This window comes from Macrosteles quadrilineatus, unplaced genomic scaffold (assembly GCF_028750875.1).
Source record: "Macrosteles quadrilineatus isolate MER2022 unplaced genomic scaffold, UCM_ALF_1.0 Scaffold_3__2_contigs__length_128488019, whole genome shotgun sequence".
NCBI lineage: Eukaryota > Metazoa > Arthropoda > Insecta > Hemiptera > Cicadellidae > Macrosteles > Macrosteles quadrilineatus.
The window spans coordinates 125,118,516-125,144,360 of record NW_026542596.1 but is presented as its reverse complement, the minus strand read 5'-3'; the positions used below and the strand labels follow the sequence as shown (position 1 = coordinate 125,144,360).

Here is a 25,845-nt window from a genome sequence, read left to right as displayed (position 1 = left end):
TAATTAATATCTTTTAACTTGTTTACTTACGAGGGCTACTAAGTAATTAATAACTAATAAATAAAATAACATTAGTATCTTTGTTAATATATTTTATTTATAAATTCACTCGAAAACTTTAAGACAAGACTTGGTCTAAAACTTTGTGACAAGATGTTGGTACTAATGTTTAATATGTGTTTTGTATCCGATTGGAGGGTATGTGTTTCATACAGTAACAAGAGGTAAAAAGGGTAACATAGAAAAAAAACTATTCTTAACAGATTGTAAATAGATTTTAAAAGACATAATATTAAAATAAATGTTTTACTGAATTATTTAAATAAAACAGATATTTTAAAAATACTGAGGACCAAATAAATAAAATATACCTAAATATTAACCATGCCAGGTGAATTAATGTGTCGCTTATTACAATAACAATTCAATCTGATGTAAGACAACAAAGTTGTCATGGAAAAATACAAGAAGAACCCATAAAGATTAGTTGACTTGGGCTAAAAATATTGCATTTCTATTACATATGTCACCAACAATTTATACTCTTTTCTGTAAAGCTAACGATTTTAAAGACTTCATTTACTTCTTCTTTCTAAAATATATCGATACGGGCACTGGAAAGCTATAGATACTTAAAAAACATTCAAGTGACAAATCAACCATAATACCCTCCAGCTCCACCAAAACTGGAAGCACTAGCTTGTGAAAATCCACCTCCAAATCCACTACCCCAGCCAGGGTGGCCACCATATCCGGAAGATCCCGAATTGGCAGATGCAGAAGAACCGGCAAATCCCGCTCCCCCTCCCCCTCCGGCACCACCGGCCCCTACACCGCCACTAAAAGAGCCTGCTGATGCTGTGCTTCCAGCCCCTCCGAAACCAGCACCTCCAGGTCTGTATCCAGCACCTCCAGGTCTGTATCCCCCACCTCCTCCTGCTCCTCCACTTACTGATCCTGCATTTGCTGATGCTCCTGATCCTCCAAATCCTGCTCCACCTCCTCCAACTCCTCCACCCGCTCCACCACTGACAGATCCTGCATTAGCTGATGCTCCTGATCCTCCGAATCCTGCTCCACCTCCTACAACTCCTCCACCCGCTCCACCACTGACAGATCCTGCGTTAGCTGAAGCTCCTGATCCTCCAAATCCTGCGCCCCCTCCTCCAACTCCACCGCCTGCTCCTCCACTGACAGATCCTGCGTTGGCTGAAGCTCCTGATCCTCCAAATCCTGCGCCACCACCTCCAACTCCTCCACCTGCTCCTCCACTTGCTGATCCTGCATTTGCTGATGCTCCTGATCCTCCAAATCCTGCTCCCCCTCCTCCAACTCCTCCACCCGCTCCGCCACTGACAGATCCTGCGTTGGCTGAAGCTCCTGATCCTCCAAATCCTGCTCCCCCTCCTCCAACTCCTCCACCTGCTCCACCGCTGACAGATCCTGCATTTGCTGAAGCTCCTGATCCTCCAAATCCTGCTCCACCACCGCCTACTCCACCACCTGCTCCGCCACTAACAGATTCTGCGTTGGCTGATGCTCCTGATCCTCCGAATCCTCCACCATACCACCATGGAAATCCTCCCCCGCCTCCTCCAGCTCCAACAGAGCCTGACCCGGCACTGGCTGTTGATCCTGCAGCCCCTCCACCTGCGCCACCAGCTCCTCCACCTACTGCCCCGGCTCCGGCAGTCGCTGATGCAGTGGATCCTGAGCCTCCGGCCCCGCCATATCCAGGCCAACCACCGCCGAAGCCACCTCCGAAGTTAGCCGAAAGGCTGAAGGAGTTGCTTGCCCCGAATCCGAATCCTGGACCTAAAATCATTTTATTTTATTAAATTTTTGTCGGCATGAAATTGCTAAGAATAATCTGTACAAGTTATTCAGAACACCTTACATTACAGGACTATTGGAGTGTTATTGGTTTGTATAAAAAGCACTGTCTTTTTGAGATACTATGTTATAGACATAATGTTAATCTAGATATTCGGCCATAAAAATAGTATATGATCAGAATTTACAATGAAAAATATCTGAACATATAGGAAGGTTTCAACATTTTTTCTTGAACAAAACTCAAATATTTTTGGATCCAAGACACAATATGCCAACAAAAAATTAAGTAGTCCATACATTCCAGCAATTAGGCGTTCTAGTGCTAAATCGTGTTACATTAAACGTCCCTGGAATAAATATTATCAACATTTTCAATATCAAACTTTAGGTGTCTATAGGTAGTCCTGGAACTCTCTGGAACCTTTTTGTATATTTATTCCTGGTGTCAAAAAAATGCAAAAAAACACTATATAAATATCGGTCCAAAAACGCCTGGTTTTCTGTCTGCGTGCCTGTATGTTATTTTCCCAAATGAATCCATAGCTTTCAAACTCCTTTAACAATTGACTTGAAACTTGGTACGTAAGAAGATGGCAGGTCAGTATAATCATTGCACAATGAATCAGATTTATAAACTGTAATGGAAGAAAATTATTATTATTATTGTTGTTATTATTTTTTATTACGCCACAGTTTTTTGCACGAGTAATTTATATTAAAATAATCATTTATAAAATGTAGCTTCGTCTCTATAATACATGTAAGTAAGTATGTAACTGTTTTTTTACAGTAGATTTTTAGACCACATTAATCTCCCCTGTATTTTCAACACACTGTGAAGCAAATAATTCAAAATAGACAAAGGCAAAGCCTAGGGCCAAAGTATTTTACAGGTCTTCATTTATTTTTAAACAGTTTTCCCATTGCTAGTGCAGTCTCCATTTTACTTTTTTTTATCGCCTACATTTCTTGGTGGCCTAAACTCTTTCTCCACACCCAAGAGGAGTATGCCTATTGTAATTGCAATATGTCAGTCTTTAATAATAACTAAAATATCGAAAACAATAGAAAGAATTTACCAATAACTATTAATTAATTTATTAATTAAGGGTAGTCTAGACATGATCTGGGCTCTACGCATTAGGTAAAAAGTTGGTAAGAGATATATAACTCATACATAAAAATACTTTACTATAGTATTTTTTTTTTTTTTTTTAGATGAATGATATTTTGAAAACTAAGCTTTTCACTGTTAACGTGAAGAAGAGGAAAGGACACGTTTGTCATAACCCTGCAAAATGTTTTGCGACATTTTAAAATCAATAACAGATGATTTATTATCATGCACTTGCAAACGAACATCATTGAACATTTGCAGTCTATATAATTATGATATGTAGTAGAAGACTTTAAATCAATTGTATTTTCACATAGATAGCAATTTCAGCCCTTAATTCGCTCAGCATTTATGAACACTTTCCCTTATTTATGGTGAAATTCCCTCACTGTTCACGGTGCTACTTTAAGTCAATACTATTTAGGTAGAAATAATATAACATTTTGCAGGGGTTTATGAAAACCCTTAGGCTGTGTACTTGTTTACTTAAAAAAAAAAATACATTGTATTTCAAAAGAACTATGTTTTAGCTTGTAATCCTCCTTAGGTGCAAGCAAAATCTTATACAGTTAATTTCCATTACCATAAAAATACACTATGTACAATAGAAATGCTTACCATCATCCTCGAAGGACGCGGCAACGAGGGACAAAACTGGCCACAACCAATAGACGAACATGACGTGAGCAGGTGATTGTACTGGGCAGACACACTCGCAGGACTAGAATGCTGAGTTAATGACACTGATATCACATCAACCTGTGGTGAATCACACAGCTACACGGAACAGGAACAGGATCTGGGTAAAAATATCTGGACAAATTTTAGGGATGTACACGATGGTGAAACCAGCTTTTGCCCAGCGTCCACCAAGCGAGCTTGTTTACGCGGACTGTTCGTTAATCTTTTGGCCGCTCCAAGCAAAACAAGCGATTAGTGATGACTTAGTAAACTACTTCTACAAAAGGTTTCTTGAAAGGTTTTACACGTCCAATCTACTAATAATCATTTTCTTGTAATTAAGTCAGAGTTACTGTGATGTATTTCATATTTGCTTCCAAAATATAATGGAGTGTACGAACTAAATTATCAATTTAAGTTTTGGTTACAAATCACCAAGAGCTCTTACGCTCGGGATTATTAAATCTTAAAATTTACTGTTCATACAAGGTAGATCATAAATACGCAAATTTAGGAATACATTGAATGTGTAGCACGTATCCGCCATTTAGTATTTTGTGTTTACATTTCATATCTTAAAAACTATTTCATATTATATCTTCATCAAGTTTGGTATAAAATTCAATCTAGTCAATAACTATTCAATACAATCATAATTTGATTTTATTTATTTCAAAATTGTAGTATTTTAAATTGTTATTACTAAAAACTGTTACAAAAGTGGCTGTATTTATGAAAAAATGCCAAGAACACTTATGTTTAGCACTTTTTAAATTCCTTATCAAAAAACACGAACTATAAAAACATGGAATTGTAAATAACGAAGAAATACAGATTTTTAGTTGTACAGGCTAGGTAAAAAAAACCAATTAGCCAGGATTTGCCTCATTTTTGCCTATAAATTGTGATTTCCCAGCTATTTATTATTTGACATTTTTGAACTTGGTATTGTTTAATAGTAACTTTTATTTTATAGGGATTTTTTTCAATCAATCAATCAATTTATTTATTGAACAATAATGAATACATGCATATTATACAATAGATGCAAAAACCATACAAGGCTTGTCTGCACCAACATATTATGAAAAACATTTTTCGTTAATTAATATATAAAGTTGAGTTCAATCAGCAATCAACACAGTTCTATGAGTGTCCTAACGTGTTCCATTGAGAGTTACATGCATAATTAAATTACCAAAAACCACTGATATTTAAATCCAAATCTCATGAAAATAACCATAAATAAATAGTATTACTAAGAAAAAATGAGAAACAACACAATAGACTATAACAAATAAATAACAATATCTTATAAAATTTATAAATCTAACAAAACAAGTTTTCAAGGTACAAGCTTATCTTGCGTTCTAGGACAACAAGAAAAAAAGAAAAATAGAACAAGGGAATTTAGATACAAAATAACATGTAACAGGTACTTGATTTTTAGCGAATTTCCCTATAGGGAAGTAGTTATTACCGTAGGTGGCACGGTAAGACCTAGACCCGGGACCGATTTGATTTTTCATTTTGATGTCCCCAGAGGCCAAAAACACCATTCGTTCAAATTTTTATATATGTATATATATATAGACATATATATATATATATATATATATATACGTCCGTGAACGCGATAACTTGAGTAATTTTTGTCCGATTTTGATGAAATTTGGTTTAAAGGTGTAAAGCGGGATAAACTTGAATGAGTTCGCGAACCAGCATGATCGGACCATGGGAACGGGGCTTTACGGGGGGTTTTATGGGGTAAAAATTGGTTTTTCTCACTTTTGACCCTCAAAACACAAAATTTCCCAATTTCTCTTTAGACCTTTTTAAAGAGCTTAAAAAAACAATTAATTTAGTATATAAAAGTATTTTTGTTCGGTTAATAGTAACGGAGATAATTAAAAAAATTGTAAATTTAAAATTCCCATGTTATTCTTATGGGGAATATTGTAAAATGTTGTAGTTTGCTTGTTTATGGATAGGGTATATTTTGTATTTTGATCAAATTTATTTATTTTGTACTAAGCTATCAATATTTTACAAAAAAACACACTTTATTAGTTTCCTTGTAGCAGCAAACCTAGGTACTCGTTAAACCTAATGTTATTAAAATATATTTAATTGAAAATCAATTAAGACAAATGGAAATTCGCTTAGTCGGCAGGTTTGCTGCGGCGGGGGTATTTTAAATATCGGTATTTTTTTATTATTCAAGCTATAAAAATTTAAATGGCCACCATTTAGAAAAAAAATAGTTTATTGATTATTTTTTATAGATTATGACTGTGTACAAAATGACATAAATATATCTTAAATATTTGTTAGATATGATTTGAAAACACAAAAAAATGCTGAGCATTTTGCTAGCAAAAAAGGTTTTGGATAAAATGCTATTCTTGGTTTTTGTTTTATTTTGACCCGGAACACTTTAAATTTGTTTGCCTACTTAAGGATCACTCTGTATATTCTTTGGACCTTATGGCATGTTTTGCAAACAACACTAAACAGTTTCTAAATAATATTAAATAGTTTCAGTATTATTTTTATCTTAAGGGGTGTTACCATTGGATTTTAGCCTTCAACTTTCGATAACAAAAGGGAAATGATAAGTAGTAAACCAACGAATAGTTCGTTAAAACAACACATACCAATCTATCATCTATTTTATCACACTCTTGTGTGCCACACAACCACTAATCAACCAAATATTTGACTTGAGATCTTGAAATTACCATTACATTGTATTGCAATAAATGTATGAAGTTTGGAAAATAACTACATCATATACGGAATGAACACTTTATTTCTAAATGCATTCTAATGTTTATAGTAGAAAATAGGCTCATCCAACTATACAACAAATGTCTAATATTCATAAGATATATGCGTACAAGTTTATCTGTAGTTGTTATTTGGAGTAATTATACACCTCTAAAAAGATGATAGATTTTTTATCCGTAATATGCTCCACCCCTGGCAGGGACAGTTTGCCGGTAACCTCCTCGAGATCCACTGCATGGGCATGTACAGACAGGCTGTCCTCCCACTACGGTAAGAGTTCCAGTGTTAGCACCTCCGTACCCTGTGCCAGCCCCAGCCGACCCTGCAGAACCACCATAGACACCACTTACAGATCCTGAGCCTGCATATCCTGCACTACCTCCGTATCCACTACCTACAGAACCAGTATGTCCTGCACTTCCTCCATGTCCACTGGCTACTCCTCCACTACCAGATCCACTAGTCGCTGTAGAACCTAACCCACCATATCCAGCGCTTCCTCCATAACCACCGGATACTCCTCCACTTCCAGATCCACTAGTCGCAGTCGTCCCTAAACCACCATATCCAGAGCTTCCTCCATATCCACCGGATCCTCCTCCACTTCCAGAACCACTAGTCGCTGTAGAACCTAACCCACCATATCCAGCGCTTCCTCCATAACCACCGGATACTCCTCCACTTCCAGATCCACTAGTTGCTGTTGAACCTGAACCACCATATCCTGCATTTCCTCCATATCCACCCGCCACTCCTCCGCTTCCAGATCCACTAGTCGTTGTTGAACCTGAACCTCCATATCCAGCGCTTCCTCCATATCCGCCCGCCAATCCTCCGCTTCCAGATCCACTAGTCGTTGTTGAACCTGAACCACCATATCCAGCGCTTCCTCCATATCCACCCGCCACACCTCCACTTCCAGATCCACTAGTCACTGTTGAACCTGAACCACCATATCCTGCATTTCCTCCATATCCACCCGCCACTCCTCCGCTTCCAGATCCACTAGTCGTTGTTGAACCTGAACCTCCATATCCAGCGCTTCCTCCATATCCACCCGCCACTCCTCCGCTTCCAGATCCACTAGTCGCTGTTGAACCTGAACCACCATATCCAGCGCTTCCTCCATATCCACCCGCCACTCCTCCACTTCCAGATCCACTAGATGCTGTTGAACCTGAACCACCATACCCAGCACTTCCTCCATATCCACCCGCCACTCCTCCGCTTCCAGATCCACTAGTCGCTGTTGAACCTGAACCACCATATCCAGCGCTTCCTCCATATCCACCCGCTACTCCTCCACTACCAGATCCACTAGTTGCTGTTGAACCTGAACCACCATATCCAGCGCTTCCTCCATATCCACCCGCCACTCCTCCACTTCCAGATCCACTAGTCGCTGTTGAACCTGAACCACCATATCCAGCGCTTCCTCCATATCCACCGGCTACTCCTCCACTTCCAGATCCACTAGTTGCTGTTGAACCTGAACCCCCATATGAAGCGCTTCCTCCATATCCACCCGCCACTCCTCCGCTTCCAGATCCACTAGTCACTGTTGAACCTGAACCTCCATATCCAGCATTTCCTCCATATCCACCCGCCACTCCTCCGCTTCCAGATCCACTAGTCGTTGTTGAACCTGAACCTCCATATCCAGCGCTTCCTCCATATCCACCCGCCACTCCTCCGCTTCCAGATCCACTAGTCGCTGTTGAACCTGAACCACCATATCCAGCGCTTCCTCCATATCCACCGGCTACTCCTCCACTTCCAGATCCACTAGTTGCTGTTGAACCTGAACCCCCATATGAAGCGCTTCCTCCATATCCACCCGCTACTCCTCCACTACCAGGTCTACTAGTCGCTGTGGAACCTGAACCACCATATCCAGCACCACCTCCATATCCACCTGCTACTCCACCACTTCCAGAACCACTGCTGGCTGTTGATCCTGAACTACTATATCCTGCGCTACCTCCATATCCACCGGATACTCCTCCACTTCCAGAACCACTAGTCGCTGTGGCTCCTGAGCCACCATATCCTGTGCTACCTCCATATCCACCGGCTACTCCTCCACTTCCTCCATATCCACCGGCTACTGCACCACTTCCAGTAGATGCCGATCCTCCACTTCCAGGTCTTTTGTTTGCACCATTTGCAGAGCCAGCCGTGGCTGATGATCCTGCGCCGCTAGGTCTATATCCTCCACTACTGATGGATCCGGATGCTGAAATCCCTGCTCCTCCGATTCCAGCCCCAAGCCCTCCTCCAACGTAGAATCCTGGTCTTTTAGAACCACTGCCACTACCGATTCCTACGTTTGCCGTGAGACTTAGTTTCTTCTTGCTATCCAACTTGTACGGTGAATATACCTGCCCAGGGGCCGCATAGTACTGTCCACCTGCAACAGTGAATTTTAGAATAAACACATACATTTAGTGCAATGTAATTTTTTGTATATCTAAAGAAAATAAATTGAAACTAGAGGGCCCTCCACCACGTTGAAATGTGTTTTTGATTAAATAATACAGTATAAACTTAACTGATTCAAAACTATCAATATATCTAATAATATATTTATACTGTAGGAGTATTTTAAGACCAAGACTTATACAATAACTAAAACAATAAACGGTATCAACAATCTGACACATATTTTCTCCCATTAGCTTGTCAACAACCTTTAACATGGGGTGGTGGGAGTAAGCTACCAATGATATTTCATAGGGAAAATCCATAGGTTGTAATAACTTTCGAACCGTAAATTTGTACAGGGGTTGCACTCTTTTGATTTGTATTATAATGACAGTAACATGCTAATTTTAATCAAAACTGGCTTTTTGATTTGATTTTTCGTTACTTATAGCGAATTACCCATATAGGGAATAAGCTATTTAGGTTTTTAAAAGGGAAAAACACATAAGTTACAATAACCTTCTAGCCGTAATTTGTACAGCAATGGGATTCGTAACATTTTGTTCAGAATATAAAGGACTGTAACATACAAAAATGTTATCAAGCTAGTTAGGGGTTTGTTTTTCCAGACGATTTAATTTTTCTGTTATTTTTTTGGTTATTATCATTGACTATAATGTCAATCAACATAATGTAATTAACACTATATAATGTCAATGGTATTATGGAAAAATCACCATTAAAAATCAAATTTCAACAAAATTTTAAATTGCCTGGAGATACCATTGCTTAGTACCTACATACCGATTTTTATCAAAATCGGACTACAGGTGTTGTCTGTAGCTCTGTACACATCCACACACACAGATTGACATCACTTCTACAACCACATTTTGACCAAATTTTGAAAAAAAAACAATACTTTCCCCATATACTATTGTTTAGGGGAAGAGAGTAAAAATGGAGTTACGTATTATTGATTGCAGATAGGTCATAAAATAATTATAATTATTGTTTATTCGTGATTCAGAAGCGTGCTTCAGGTACTTCCGATCTTAAAAATCAACAGCTCAAAGGAAAGCTGGCATTTCACTGGAGGTTCTTAGACCAAAACATGTAGGATAATGTAATTAGAACTGATGAAATATATCTTTAATTGAACAAAAAATTCAGAAAAATCTAATTTATGTTTACTGGCTGAGGAAAACAGCAGATAAATCAATGATGATGCTTGATGGAAAATCATTACGTTCATACCCTTAATTTAAGCCCAAAATGATGAAAATCGTCGGATAGAAAGAGCCGGACTATTATATAAAGTTTATGAGTGCCTGTCTGGGTGTGTGTTACTCAATCACGTAAAAACGACTAAACCAAAAGGGCTTAAACTTTGTAAAAATATAACTACTATATCAAGAAACATGTTGACTATTCACGCTTCGATACTGGCCGAAGGCTTTTCCCTTTTGGCTTTGAACATTCTCAGGTGGGGCTTTTGAAAGTTAATATTGATTGGTCTCCATGGCTGCAATGAGAAAACTCCCCATGTTTACATTCGCTATGACATAGCAATGTAAACCAGCAGAATAATTAATTGTCAGATTGATATGATTTTCCAATGGCACTCCAGATGGCATAATCAGATACCAGTAGTTAATTGGTTTTAACCGTTAAAACAATAACGTCAAAAGAAATTTTGAAATTAACAAAAAACATATTTATTTCATATCATGGATATTTGATCGAAATAATAACAACTCTGTACTGTAATCTAAAAGTATGCAACTAAACAAAGATAAGATACACTTGCTTGCTTAAGTTTAAGTGCTACTCTCTAATTTGTCTCCCCTCCAGTCAATAACGGCAGAAAAAATATAATAAAACAAAATCATATTAGTTTTAAAATATTCTGTGACATCGATTTTCCGCTTTTCCACTACTACTTCTAGAATTTAGATTCTGTCTGCTTTTTCATTGGGATTTAGTATACGGGAACAGTTTTATGTAAATTAAAACCCCCAGATGTAATTAGTTTACTTGGAATGCCTCAGTACTTCGGGGATTAAGTTTTGGGGGAGAGGGCTGAGTAAAATAATCAGTATTTGATCGAAACTATTTTCCCCTATATCGAGTAATCTTCAGTGTAATCTTTGCTCAATAGTTACAACAGATTTTTCCCTTTTGTACTATATATTTTAATTTGCTAGTATACTGTGGATGGCTTGTTATAAAAACTTGTTACACGTCTTTTGTTTACTTTTTATTTGTTATTTTGCCGACATAGTTACTTGGCAATCCATAAGGCCAATGCAGTTTTTTTTTTCAAATGAGTTGTGTAACGAAATATGAATTTTCCCGAGGTAGTGGCTGTAACCAATTAGGTTTTTAGGGCTATAAGTCCCCAATTCAAAAGTGTAGTCAAAATCCTTCCGCTATATTCTGAGATTTACAGTATATTACATATAGACAGACAGACAGACATAGCTCGTATCAGAGTATAGGATAGAATATAAAAAGATATAGTATTCAGCAAAACCATGAGGCAAGCTTTCTTATTTTAGGATGGACACTGGTCCCCGCATAAGGATTATTAAAATAAAAAATATAATAAAATACTATCAGGTATTAAACAGTATTATTTTTTCAACTACGTGAATACAATGTACAAATTCATATTATGAATCATAATATATGTAAACATAAATGAATCATACATACATTAAACATGTTCAAGCAATTGCAGTGTGATAATAAGCATAACCAATACTCACTGTCTGCCAGTACAGCGGATGCGAGATACAGGGTGATCCCCAAGTAGGCAAGCATGGTGTGGAAGGCGATTGTTGAACTGTGGTGAGTCGTTTGATCAGGTTAATGTAGGTAAATTGTTAATGACAATGATAACATAAACAATCAAACTGACATCAAACACTGCGATACTCATCTAAACAACCGTTGTATTGGTTGAACGCGCAGGAAAACCTCGGGATTAACACGCTGAATCACTCGGGTTATATTTGGGTACAAATTGCTTCAGAAAATAATAGAGTAGTATTATTATTATTATTACCATTTGAGATGGAGACACCACCTAGGTGCGTATTTTAACACAAATATGAGTGAAAGATTAGTGTAGAATGGAGTGTGATGTCTTGTGTAGCTTTGTTACTGATTATGGCCATATGTTTCGTTTAACCATTTATTAAAAGTCCGATGATCAAAGACAGCTGCGTCCAGTTTTTAACCAACAAAAAGCTACACACTTTTCTCAGGATCGAACTGGCGACCTTTTGATAACCTATTTCTAATATGGCTCAGAATCCAGTTTATTTGGGATTTCAACAAATACTCGACCGACCTATTCTCGTAACTTTGGATCCTCAGGTCAAAAAAAATAGTCCCTTTATAAGAAACAAGTTACAAGAAATGCACCAAAACAACAAACATTTAATACATCGTGTGATAGTGAAAACTATTTTGAATTTCATAAAATAACCTGGAACTAATTTATAAAAGTGCACTCTAGATACACTGGACGTAACCAAGCTTTACAATTATTGTGATGATCCATAGAGTCTATTTTTTCAGATCTCAATTTACAGCAAATTCGATTCAATAGTGTACATTAATGGGGCTGAGGCATCTTTATTTTAACATCCCGTCGAAATTCAAACTTCGGACGAATACATTGATACAGTTTACCATCGATATGTTTTGCCTAGATTCTAGAAAATTCCCTATAAACAAGACATAAAGTAATATAGATGACCGGCAGTTGTGAGTTCGTTCACCGACTGTATGCATGACTGCGTGGTCGCCATTAGGATTCCCCTGGCGTTGGCTGCATTCTCTCTTCAGCAGTCTCTCTGTCACTCTGTCACTTGTCACTCGATGACGTGATGGTCGCCTCACTCATCCTTTCACTCACTTAAGTCAAGAGAAAACTATACAAGAGTAAACATTTGATTACTAATTTTAAGGACTAACTGTGGTCAGATTATTAAACGTGTCTATAATATCAGCTAGAGAGCACATAATAGGTGTATTTATATGTTAATGATTTTTGCGTTGACTACATATTCGAGAACATTATTGTATAGTCATTTAAGTGGTTGATTTGTGTTGGTTCAAAAATAGACTCTTTAGGACAGACAGTACATTTTGGCCATAGACGCATGTACAAACCTTACTTTCAGAATTGAATTTTCATTGATAGGTTTGTGATGATAAGATAAGCTGTAGGTTATCGTCTAGATATGTTAAAAGTAAATGTACTGTATGGGAACGCTGTCCATATACCTAATACGGCTATAAAATTATAAAGAAAATTAAGAAAAGAAATGGTTGGTTAATTTCAGACTTCAATACCATATCCAGACTGTTGGAATTAAGTTTTACTAAAAGAAACTGTGACATCTAAAAGAAATAGATTGACAGATGATAAATATTATGAACGTGTACACGGTCACATTTACACATGTAAGTGTGTTGTTCAAATTATGTTGTTATTTAATTAGCAAGAACGAAGCACAGTTATAAAAATAGAACCAATTACTGCTGGAAAGAAATGAACTAATATTCATCGACTGGTAGTTAACTATGAACTGATCGTTTATCCGTATTCACTTTGATTCGTATGCATTGGTCGGCAGTCAATTTGTTGTATTTTCTCTCTACAAAGTTTTCTTCTCCCCATTGATATCCGTCTCCCATTACTCCAGGACCTGAAGACTAGACACATCCTGTTGCCCAAGTGTCTGAACACTCAAGGCCGGATGATGCCTGATTGTTTATTTGCCGCTGGAAGATGCAGACCGCGAGGTCGGGTTTGTTCCGTTATGCTGTAAATATAACTGCATGACTTCCCTTCCGGGTGTTACTTGAAGATGCAGAATAAAATAAACGAGGATAGGAAGATTTTTGTTAGTTTGTAATTCATCCAGATTTCCATCATGATTTTCCTATTTCTTTTCTTGGTTTATTGAACAATTGTATACATGGGTAGCAACAAAACAAAAGTTGATAGTTTATTCATAATCTCCAGGATTAAAAAACATAAATAAGGTTCTGACCTGTCGACAATCATTTCTGATGTTTATAATAGATAAACTAGTTTCAGGGTTTTAACCCAATTTTCACACCCTTATTTGAATTTCTTCTTGTCAAAAATGAATTACTTAGCACTTGCCGTTGTCAAATTTAAAAATACTTGACACATAACGTAGAGACGTTTTTGCAATATTTACAATACGTGAGTAACCATTGATAGTAAAAACTAAACAGCTGTAACACATTGTAAGTGTGTTAACGAAAGAAATAAACCATAGTTCACATTTCCGACGTCAATCAATCAATGACACAACAACAAATAATTTCGTATAGCAGAGAAGGATCTGGAAGTTCCAGTTTCGAAAATGTTCAAGGAATCATCTGGTGATGAGTCTATACATAACAGTATTTTAGGGTGGTCTGGTTTAAAGTCTATGGTCACTATTGCCTGGAAACATGTGATGTGAAAAAATGTGTTGTTTTAGCGGTTAACTGTAAGAAAGGACCATGAGGTCCTAAGCTCGCCTCAATAAAGATGCATTTTCATTTCATTTTTTTTCTTTTTTTCACGTACGGAACTATGTCACTGGAGAGATACGTATACAGTAAAAATAAGTCTACTACATCAAATTCAGTCAATATAGTAAAGTGTTGTCATTGAATAATTTCAATATGTAATCACACGTAATAAACGTGTAAATAAGAACTCTATTACTTGGGCTCGCTCTTCCTCGCTCACGAAATACACATTTACGCTTAAAACAATGTTTATGTATAATTGTTTTAATTTTCTAGAGCAAACCTTTATACTTTACCCAATATGGGCTTTTCATTTTCAAACGACTACTTAATAATTAGCTTGAACATTAGTTATTCCATTACTGGGTAGCTTAATGGTTACAGTGCTTACCTGAACAATCAAAAGGTAAAACTGGAGCAATCTTTGCTCTCTTTGATTATTAGGCTTTTAATAAATTTCGCTACTAAATAAATAGCTTCTTGTATGTTTACGCGTAAGATTAACCTTGACTAAGAGAGAAAGAGAGAGAGGGAGAGAGAGGAGTGTGAGAGAGATGACGAGAGGCAAGGCCGCTCCGCAGTCTTCACTACCGTTCGTTGAACTCTCCTGCAAGAGATGAAGAAAGAGCTTTCTTCTGATGCGACCGCGGACATTGTCCACATTGGAATCCTCTCCAGTCCAACCAGCAACCAGCTTCCCTCATTCATAATCCACCGTGTTGGTAATGACAGTACGTCGACTTATAGGATATCACTGCCTTGCATTCAAATTTAGCTGAGGAGTTGAACCGGAAATGCATTTTAGGAAGTTGGATTGGAGGATTTCAGGATGAGTTTCATAGCACTGTGAGCAGCCAGACTTAAGGCATATCTTGAATAAGGGAGGTAAACTAGCTAAACGTAGAAATGCAAAGGAATAATTTGGTTAGTGAATAACAACACCTATGATTTTTACCTTAAACAGTCAAAGTGTCTATCTTACCTTAAACAATGCGTTATAACAAATATAAATATATCCATTAAAAGTTGTACAAGCTACTAATTTCCAGTGTATGAACACGGTTTTGCATGATTAATATTTGTCTCCATAAAAAAATTGCTACTGTATTTATTTGTCTTTGAATAGCACTAGTTGACGTCGTATCCTATTGTAAACCCCGAGTTATGGAGTTTATGTTGGCTACGCTGTGTTGAGGTCGAGTAAATTGCTCCCTTATATTTTTGTGGGTGGATTTTATATTCTGCACTTTACTTCTTGTTTAAAGTATCGGGGAACAATATAGCTTACAATATTGTTAGTGAGTTAATCTAGCTTTCAAGTTGACCAGGTTATAAAGAAAAACAACCACCAGACTAAACATCGGTAGGATCTCTAGATAAATCTGACCAAATTATACCTTAAATAATTTTTATATAAGGCAGTATTTTTAAACATTCTTGCCACCAAAACTGATTGTACGAAATAATATAAATAAGTTTACATACCTCAGTCTTAAAATTAGTCTGGGGTTGACTAGTTTTGGGTCAAAGACCCGTTATCAAATCCGCATCAAATTGAATTAGTCAATTTGATAATTGCGGGATGCACGAAACTAGTCATCCCCAGACTATTTTTAAGACTGAAGACTGACTGAGGTATGTAACCTATTTATATTATTTTGTATTTTTAATCTTGTACATTTTGTTGGAGGCAATCTATTGAGATTGCTAGTTTTTTTTTATATATTTTCAATGATTCCATATTAAAACAGTTTGACTTTTTTGCATTACATTACAAAAAGTTAACCCCTTTTCTTTTTACCTACATGCCCCTTTCTCCGGGGTCCAGCGTGCCCCGTGCCCCTGGGAGGGGGGCAGGTATATAGCCTCTCAGTGCCCCTCACAGTCACTTCACCATGGGTCCTCGGCTACTGCTGCTCTACCCGCCTCTTCTCTTCCTATTCATCTTCTATCTCTCTCCTACTTCTGGTGAGTAACAATGTATTATCAGTCATTAGTAGTTAGTCTTAGAGATTGTTTACGAAATAGTTACACCATGCTTCGTTATTTTTATTATAGATTTTTAATTTGAACTGATGAATACATTAAACATTTTTAGTAGAAATTTAGTTAAGAGATCAGGGAGGATTTTAAGTGCTCAGTTAATGAATGTTAAAATCTCTAATAATTAAAAAAAATATTAAATTGAGAATTGTTTAAGTTTGGTATTGGTGGCACACTTTGGCTGAAACATGTTTTACCGAATTTCCCTGTAGAGGAGTAGCTATCACCTTAGGTGACCGGTAAGACCTAGAACCAGAACCCATTTAATTTGTTTATTATTTTGGGGTCCCCAAAAGTCAAACTACTGTTTTTAAATTTTAATTTTTTTTTTTCAAATGTTTACAGTAAGTTGCTTATTGGTAGTTTGAAGAGCTGGTAAGACGAGAGCTTCGCCCCCTGGACATTTTCACGCCACTGGCAGATTTTGCCATACAACCAACCTCTCCATATAAAATTTGTAGACAAAATTTTTCCTTTTATAATCTATGACCAAACAAGTCAATGAATGATAAAACTGGAATTTTATTTCTCACTTAATTGACAACCTCGTAAACTTGAGTTTATGAAACTTTTTTACGTAAAAAGTTTACGTAAACTTGAGTTTACTTGAGTAAATAAGTTTTGCTCTTCATTTCATTTTCTGTAAGCAGTTCACTCGTTGACTTGCTCCTCTTGGATGTTGTATAAGTGTGGTTGGGTTGTAGGACTGGCTTTATAGATAAACACCTTCGCAGTTTCTACTGTGTCGTGTACAAACTGCCCTAAGTTAATGCAGCTAAGGTATTGTGACTATTAGGGAATGCATTGTCAATGGAAATCTTCCTTAGTTGCGTCTTTTAAGCCCGCAGCTCCGGTACGTTATCTATTTAACTTTCGTTTAAATAAATCAGCTTTATTTACAACGACGTATAATAGCATAAATCTATATTTTAAGTAGAAATCATATACGGAGTCATATAACAGGCCGTTAAAAAAAAAACAAAAAAAACACCGAAATATGAGTAATAGTATATTTTTCATGTGTAGTGAATAACAAAGGTTTTAAAATTACCTCATTTATGAAGTATTGTGGAAGTTATTGCGTACCGACAGAAAACACTTTAGAAATAACAAATACGATGATGAGAAAACGCACTAAAATAGCCAGGTTATAAGAACAATACCGCTAGATCACTGTTTGTAAGGAAAATGGAACATTTGATACGGTTTACACTTTTCATTAAATATTTCTTCCTAACTCAAGATGTTGATTTTGATTACTTACCGTTCAGTACCTAATGAGTGAGTTCATTAGATGAGCATCTAATGAGTGATACCGTCACAGTAGTTGACTTATGTTTACGCAGGACTTTGACTTCAGCAAAAGTTTTCGTTGTGAAAGTCAATGATGAACCAGTAGAATTGTGCGTTCAAGGTTGTATTGACTTTATTTGTTGACATGTGGTAAGTGATTTTAACAAACATATAAATCAATGGAATAGTGAGAACAAATCAATATTATTGTACCGAAAACTTGCTAGACGTTTCGTAAATATTTTTGTAAGTCTCTTTTACCAGCAGATTGTGTATGTACCACGAGTAATATTTATTTATGGGAGCTATATCTGCTGTTTCTGAATATCTTTGAATTGTAAAAAGTGTTGGGGGCTTATATTAGGGGTTAGTAAAGGAAATAACGCCGTTTTGATCGGTTCAGTTTCACAGTTTTGTTCTAGAACTGCCCTAGTTGGTTGTTGAGGGCTCCGCCTCCCGGGTTTGCACGACTCGACCTCCAGCGTTGTCGTGTTCCCTGTATCCAGGCTTCCCGTTGTAGCCGGGTATCTGGACCAGGAGACCGTTACAGGATGTGACCAGGTCGTGGTAACGGGTGCTGCGCGTGATCTGGACCACCGTCACTGCCAACTGCGAAGTGCGAACTGAGGAGTACGGTGCAGAAACTACACTGCTCCGAGACTGCCCAGCTCAGACAAACTGATCAACATTTACAAATCTATACCTCAAACTCTATTCGGGTTTGAATAAGATTAAAATCAAAATTGACAACAGAAAAGGAATCTACGAATGAATTTGAGTATACGAAGCTTTAAGATCAATGGACAAGAGGGATGAAGATAAAATACAAAAATTATGGATCAATGAACGAGAGGGTTCTAAATCATTACAGTTTGGATTGATAACCTAGACAGACGTTAATAGGCACGAAGAGCACACAATAAACTAGAGACGTGGATAAGAGACGAACGAGATTATGTAGAACAATACGAACATTTTGGATCCATGAACGAGTGAGATGCGAAGGTTTCAGATCAAACACTTGAAGGATTTGGTTCAATAATTTGTTTATGCAAACTTGAAATCATTGCCTCTGATAATAGTAAAATATAAAACAAATAGTACAGCATTTGACATTTTTACTTTACCATTGGCAATCTAATTAAGTGTGTCATTTTAGTAAAGTGCGACTCAGCAGAAACACCAATGCTTAAGACATTATACCCGTAATAAAAATAACTAGATATAGCTATAATTTTATTTATAACAGTTTGTATCCTATTATAAGTACGAAAAACATCCATACTATGGTAATTTCTCAGTGAAATAAAGAATATTTCAACTATATCTTAAGCATTTTGCTTTTAGAAAAAAATCAAAGTGAAAAGTATTTTAAAATCTAAACTGGACCAAATCAGACATTAACGTACGATATCGTCGTGTTGGCGGTCGTTAAATCTGTTTTGATTCCCCTAAAACTCGTCCATGACTAGTAAACTTATATAAATAAATTACAAAACTTTTATTCAACGTTGAATTTTGAAAGAGACATAAACGTTATTGATACTAAAATGTTTACCTAGATTAGTATATATATAGTTTCTATAGTGTATCTGGCAATTATTTATTATATCTATATAAGAAGTCGTCAAGGAAGCGATCAGTCGGGGTCGATATCCTGAAGCAGTTCAGTTTCATGGTCTCGCCACGAGGAATAAATGGCAATTTGATTGGTAGCTTGCTTAATGGCTGATACGGTATCTGGAGGAAATGGCCTCTGAGATGGTTTGGCATCCGCAGCGATCCTGCTACGAGAGGGGGATATTACAGGGCTGAATTACTAGGGTTTCAGAAGTAATAGTTATTATAGGTGTCAAATTTAAATACGTTGTTTTGCTGATAATTTATCAAACGCCCCTACCTCAACAAACCTGCAGACTCAGTGAATTTCCATTTACCTGAATCGGTTTCCATTAAAATGTTTCCTTAAAAATACAAAAATGTATGAAATGTAAACCTTATTCGAATAATATTAGGTTTAATGAGTTGGTACCGACCTAAGTTTCCTGCTACAGGGAATCTAAAGATTACTTTTAGTGAAATTGTAATAACTTAGTATGAATAAGCAAGCAAACTGCAGTAAAAAGTAAATTTGTCCGGTGCTAGATCTTACAATGAGACCTACGGCAATAGCATATTCTCTGTATGGAAATTTCTCTGGAAATGAGTTTATTTTGACTTTTTCTACACCTACAGTGTTTATAACTTTTTTTTCGTCACTAGATCTGTAGAACCACACTCCTTTGTGTCCTATCACTCTTGAAAATAAATGTAAAGCAACTGATGCAACCATAATGTAATGATGTGTACGATAAATATGTTGTAGATAGTAAAAGTCCAAGTCTATATGACTGTGACGACTAGCGCCACTTCTGTTGAAGTGCCTGCCCTCTAGGAGCATATACTTCTGGGATAGCACATTATATGTGTATTTGTATTGTTCCAGAAGCCTTCCCAGTGTCGTCGCCACGTCAGAGACAGTACCTGCCCCCGCTGCCCGGGTACATCCCTGTCTACATACAACACGGCGAGACACCCCCTGATGTAGAGGCTCTGTCAGACCAGAGTCCCACCCAGGACAAGATGGATACTGACGTGGCAGAGGTAGGGCTATACATTCGACCATGGATAGAGCTAGAGCTAGACATCCCATCCCTATAAAGTAAATGATAGTATAGTGAAAATGGTCGTGACTGAATTGATTCACCGACAAAGTGCGTGATGTCAAATCGGATTACTGTCAAACGCCATTACTGTCAAACACCATTACTGTCAAACACCATTACTGCCGATTACTGTCAAACACAATTACTGTCAAACACGATTACTGTCAAACACGATTACTGTCAAACACGATTACTGTCAAACACGATTACTGTCAAACACGATTACTGTCAAACACGACTACCTTCAAACACCATTACTGTCAAACGCCATTACTGTCAAACACGATTACTGTCAAACACGATTTCTGTTAACCATGATTACTGCCAAACACCATTACTGCCAAACACGATTACCTTCAAACACGATTACTGTCAAACACCATTACTGTCTAACACGATTACTGTCAAACACGATTACTGTCAAACACAGTTACCTTTAAACACCATTACTGTCAAACACGATTACTGTCAAACATGATTACTGTCAAACACGATTTCTGTCAAACCGCAACCCTTCGTGTTGTATGTACTTGTATTGATCTCAATCCTTGAATGCGTTCTTGATAGTAAATATATTTCATTCGAAACTAATTAACCTTATTTTCTACAGGTTCCAGAGAAGGCAGACGGCGAAGACTCCCTGGACGACATTGACAGTCTGCGAGCGCTGAGGGAGAGTGAAGAGTTCATCGTACAACAGCTGACTGACAATGTGAGAGCCAATGAGGTGCGAGGACTTGTGGAGGAGGTGCATGGGCCTAGGCCTTAGGCCAACAACTTAGGCCTATACCTCGCCCGAGCCAGCGTTGGCCTGATACATTGGAGCGAGTTTCAAATCCCAGAATTTCCCACCGAAGCCAAACAGGATTGCCAACTTGTTCAACGTTTTCACTACAATTTTAAATACTGAGCTTTTTCGCTTGAAATTAATTATTCTAAAAAGGTATACTATAATTTGTAAACCCTTTTTCATGCTGAGACCCAATGGTTGTGATTATTTATTTAGGATAGCAAAATAAAATAGGTTTAAGTTGTTTCTGGTTTCTTTACCTCGGCCTTGATGTTTTACGGCAGTGTTACACTTATAGCTTTTGAAAATTGCTTACATCAGAGTTATGCGTCACATAGCTTTGAATGAAATTCTTTACTCTTAAATGAAATATATATATATATATATATATATATATATATTATTTCAACAAATTAGTAACAGTACAGTGATCTGTAAAATTTCAGCATACACTATTTTTTTAATAAGAGAAAAGAATGCAGATTTGTTTACTTTTTTGAATTACAGTAGTCATAATTCATGTAAATAGGTGTATTGAATTTAGAGTGATTAAAGCACACACTAAAATCTTTGTTTAATCATAGTGTAAATTAGATTTTTTCTTTCGTTTCATTTTAATTTAGTGCAACAAGGTTAATTTGTCAACATATTAGATTAAATTATTTTACAAAAACATATCTAATACATAAATAAATAAATAAATGTTGTATGTTCAAATAACAGTCTTGTGTTAATATGAACAAACTTCGAAGTAAGCTTTTACTTGTGATTGATAACTCCAGCTACTGAAGGACCCACACGAAAGGTAGAAGAAAAGAACTCAAATTTGTAATATACATTTCCCCAGTTTCTTCATTCGTACAAAAACATAAATTTTTAATGGTATACAAGGTCGAATTATTACTATTTTAGATAGGCTGGTTTTACCACACCACACCCCATGCATACTGTATGTGCTGATTGAAGCACATGAAAACCATAACTTTCTGCATGATTCTGCGCTGAGATTTGGCAACTGTCGACTCTTGGCCTTCAGAAGAAAGGCAGTAAGAGGTAGAGGACCCAAATTTGGCTGGCAGGAGCCGCTACCCGAACCTCACGTACCGACTCCCGTTGTAGCGTCGTGCAGTGATTGTCTGGCACTTAGCTTTTTATGACATTTCTCTGACATTGTTGTAGAGTTAAACATTCCTTTTGAAAACTACTTTATGGTTGATTTATTTCAGAAGGAATGTTTTTGAGTGGTTTGCGAATGCTACTTTAGGATATATTTTTTTATATGCAACCACTAAGCCTGACGAAAGAGTTCAATGAGTATCGTGCGTTATAATGAGTATACTGACACACATCCTTGATGTATGAGCTTTGAAATTCTATTTCACTATCGAAACATCATTATCAGTGGCATGCGTACATTGCATACAATGCAGAGTAACGATGCTTTCTGCACCTGCAACAGGGACAATGCGTCGAAACGTCACCTCACTCATTAACAGTCTTCACAACAATGATGCGTGAGACGCACAATGTGACGTCATTTAGTTCTTCACACGTCGCATTGTTTTATTTTGACAAAGGGGTATTTTCGCTATATTGATTTCGTTACAATATTGCTACCATCCCTGATAGCGCGTAGATTGAAACATTTCGTTAGCCTTCCAGAAGTGTGGAAAGTAATATCTTTCAATCTTTAACTATTAAATATTAGGTGCTACTGTAACTGCTTTATCTGTTCTTCGAAACGGGAAGAGGACGTGAAAACAATTATTTGGATCTGCTGTACTAAATAGTTAAACAAGTATAGTTCGTTTTAGGAACAGAACAGACTGGTAAAATTAGTTTCATTATATATTCAGGTAAGGGGTTAACATTTTATAGGCAACCTAGTATGGTGTACAAGTGGCATCAATGTGTATAAAAATATTGTAACTATGTAGACAATATTATTGTAAACCTACTTACTTGTAAGCCTCTACTGTGTAGTGTTTGAGTAAATTAATGAAAAATTAAGAGAGAAAAAATAAAAGTCATGTTGACAAGAAGAACAGAAATCAATAATGTTTATTTGTACAGTATGAATCATTTTTGAAATCATCAGCTGTTCTAAGTAAAGGCTAAAGAAAATTATTAGGTGACAGAACTTAACATCTACTTTATATTAAAAGGTTCTAGAGTCAATATATTCTAACTACATAACATACCTAGTTGTTGCTACAGCAATGTCTGTAGACAGCTGTGTTTTTTTTATGTTTATATTTATTTGGTTACTAAGAAAATAATGTAAGTTTGTGAACTGGAAGGAAATAAAGTTGATACAAAAACTTTATATTTTATTCAACTAATTAACATAAAACTAAAAGTAAAACAGGTAATCCAATATACTTAAAACTAATCCACTGGCACTCTGCTGCACTTGAGGTAAATGTTTACTCGAGTTCCTCAAAAGCAGTAAAGACACTTTGCGCCCGCACACATAATATTTTTTTTGCAGTTACTATTAAGCATATAAATTAATTACAGGTGAACTGTTATTGTATAGTTTCATAAATTACCTAATTACAAATCTGAATAAAATTTCACAAACAATAAATCAAAATCTGAATGTCATTTTTTGTTTATTTATTGTTTTGTAATGTTTTTGGTAAAACCTCAACAGACATCGGGTTAAACGTTGAACGACAAAATAAACACTGAACCAGCTGATCGATTTGGTTGTGGTGACAACAAGCATACAAATATTACGTGCCTAATAAAAGCATACAATTTTTTGTCGTTTGGTTTAAATATTGGAGTGCGGGAAAGTATTATAAGTGCGGGAAAGTGAAATGAGTTCGGGAAAGTAAATTAATGCAGGAATCAGCTCCTTTGCGTGCTATAATCAGTGCAAGAAAGTCCAGTTTGTCAGGTAACTGTCGTAGTTAAAATACATTTCTTGATATTAATGTCTGATAAGATCAAATACGCTTTTTATGTGTTCATTCAAGGAATCCCTGACGATAATCCGTCGCATTTTCTACCCTCATTTCCCCCTCCTTCTAATGGTCGTCTCATCTCATATGTATTGTTAATGACGCCAACAGGACGCAGTAAAGTGAATAGTTATGTACAGGCAATAAGACCAATCCCCAATGTTTGTGCGATGTTTGCAAATGTGCGTTAACCCACGCACGTGCACAAAACGCACGAAACTCACGACATAATGAAGCGTTGAGGGTGGCACGAAATGAACCCGTATGGGGCAAAAACAAATTCAGAAGTGTTTTATGCGACAGTAAAACTTTATTTGATGCGCACATGGCGGGCATACAAGCAGCTGGGTTAGCTTTGTACGACCTGGGGCTCGACAAATTACATTGTCTTTAGGTTTAGCATCATCATATAGTCGATGGTAGCATTCCTTTAAGTAGTTTATTGTGTTTTGGAATTACTGTAATAACAAATACTTCTGTGTTTGAAGTTAATTTTTGGTGAAGGTGAGTTTAGGCTATTTATTATGACAAACTTAACTACAGAGAATTCATGTGAATAATTAATAGAATTATATTAAAGATTTTCCATCACGATTAGTAAAAAAATTTTCACGACATTTCTGGAGGATATGATTTCATCCTCAGGTGAAGAAGTGCCTAAAACATAACATGATTAGTGCCTTCACAAACACAGCCAAACCTGGAAATCACAAGACAGAATAAACGATATCAGCAATATGATACATACTTTACCCCATTAGCTTGTCAACAGCCTTTATCATGGGTAATCTATGGAAGTAACTATGATATTTTAGTTAAAGGAAAAAATTACAACAGTTGCAATAACTTCTAAACCGTAATTGTTACAGCTCTGAGAGATTGCACTATTTTGTTTAGAATTACAGGGACCATAACAAATTAATTTTTATCATAACCGGCTTTTTTCCTAAAATTACATAATTTACAATAACTTTTGAACCGTAATTTTTACAGGAATGGGAATTCTACCATTTTGTGCAGAATGTAAAGGGCTACAACATACTAAATTTTTATCAAAATCGTTCAAAGCCATTTTTGAGAAGGGGGACCCAAAACAGAGACATGTTCACTCAAAACTTAAACTAGAAAATGTTGACGAAAACAATACTTTCTCCATATACTATGGTATAGGGGGAGAGGACTGTATTGTAGTCAAATTAATTATTTTCTTGAGCTTTCATTTGTTCTTCAAGTAGTTTAATAGCTTGACTACAGTTCTCTGTGTGGTGTTTCCTTTGTGATTTTTCAGCTTTGTGTTCTAATTTTCACACAATGTTGACCATATTTTATAGACAAACTAGTGGCTATGGTTTGCAGTTTGCATACCTAGTAACGCCTGCAAAGCATTGAACACAGTTTCTTAACAGTTATGTGATGAGTCAAGCAATGGGAAATAGTAGGAGAGTCTCAATTTGTTAATCATCTTCATCTAACTATTCTCTACACAACAATGTACTCTAATTGATAATAAAATTTTGTAGAACTATTTATTAGTAAGTTTGAACAATTATTACTAATAAGGTGAATACTGTATCAGTTTCATGACATAAATAAACAATGTTTAATGTTAAGGCCAGATACGAAACACAT

General features: G+C 36.5%; 3 protein-coding genes across 3 annotated transcripts; 2 read left to right on the top strand and 1 right to left on the bottom strand.

The window, feature by feature from the left end:
• Positions 1–384: 384 nt before the first annotated feature.
• On the top strand, positions 385–1,838 carry LOC128989530 (basic proline-rich protein-like). The gene is made up of 2 exons (XM_054411426.1): positions 385–391; positions 676–1,838. The coding sequence occupies exons 1-2, from the start codon at positions 385–387 to the stop codon at positions 1,836–1,838; spliced, it is 1,170 nt and encodes a 389-aa protein (XP_054267401.1).
• A 4,756-nt stretch (positions 1,839–6,594) lies between these two features.
• Positions 6,595–11,674, bottom strand: LOC128989529 (uncharacterized). The gene is made up of 2 exons (XM_054411425.1): positions 11,620–11,674; positions 6,595–8,834 (listed from the first exon to the last, which is right to left on the bottom strand). Exons 1-2 carry the CDS (start codon positions 11,672–11,674, stop codon positions 6,595–6,597), a joined length of 2,295 nt encoding a protein of 764 aa, XP_054267400.1.
• A 4,630-nt stretch (positions 11,675–16,304) lies between these two features.
• On the top strand, positions 16,305–21,493 carry LOC128991033 (uncharacterized). Its single transcript, XM_054413744.1, has 3 exons — positions 16,305–16,384; positions 20,238–20,395; positions 21,068–21,493. Exons 1-3 carry the CDS (start codon positions 16,312–16,314, stop codon positions 21,224–21,226), a joined length of 390 nt encoding a protein of 129 aa, XP_054269719.1. The 5' UTR covers positions 16,305–16,311; the 3' UTR covers positions 21,227–21,493.
• Positions 21,494–25,845: the final 4,352 nt, after the last annotated feature.

What these genes read in the sequence shown, in the direction of transcription:
- LOC128989529 (XM_054411425.1), bottom strand. Translation starts at nt 11,674, where the DNA reads ATGCTTGCCTACTTGGGGATCACCCTGTATCTCGCATCCGCTGTACTG. An exon ending in ATCCGCTGTACTGGCAGACA is followed by an intron (nt 8,835 to 11,619) that starts GTGAGTATTGGT and finishes TCACTGTTGCAG; the next exon opens with GTGGACAGTACTATGCGGCC.
- LOC128991033 (XM_054413744.1), top strand. Translation starts at nt 16,312, where the DNA reads ATGGGTCCTCGGCTACTGCTGCTCTACCCGCCTCTTCTCTTCCTATTC. An exon ending in CTATCTCTCTCCTACTTCTG is followed by an intron (nt 16,385 to 20,237) that starts GTGAGTAACAAT and finishes GTATTGTTCCAG; the next exon opens with AAGCCTTCCCAGTGTCGTCG. An exon ending in TGGATACTGACGTGGCAGAG is followed by an intron (nt 20,396 to 21,067) that starts GTAGGGCTATAC and finishes TATTTTCTACAG; the next exon opens with GTTCCAGAGAAGGCAGACGG.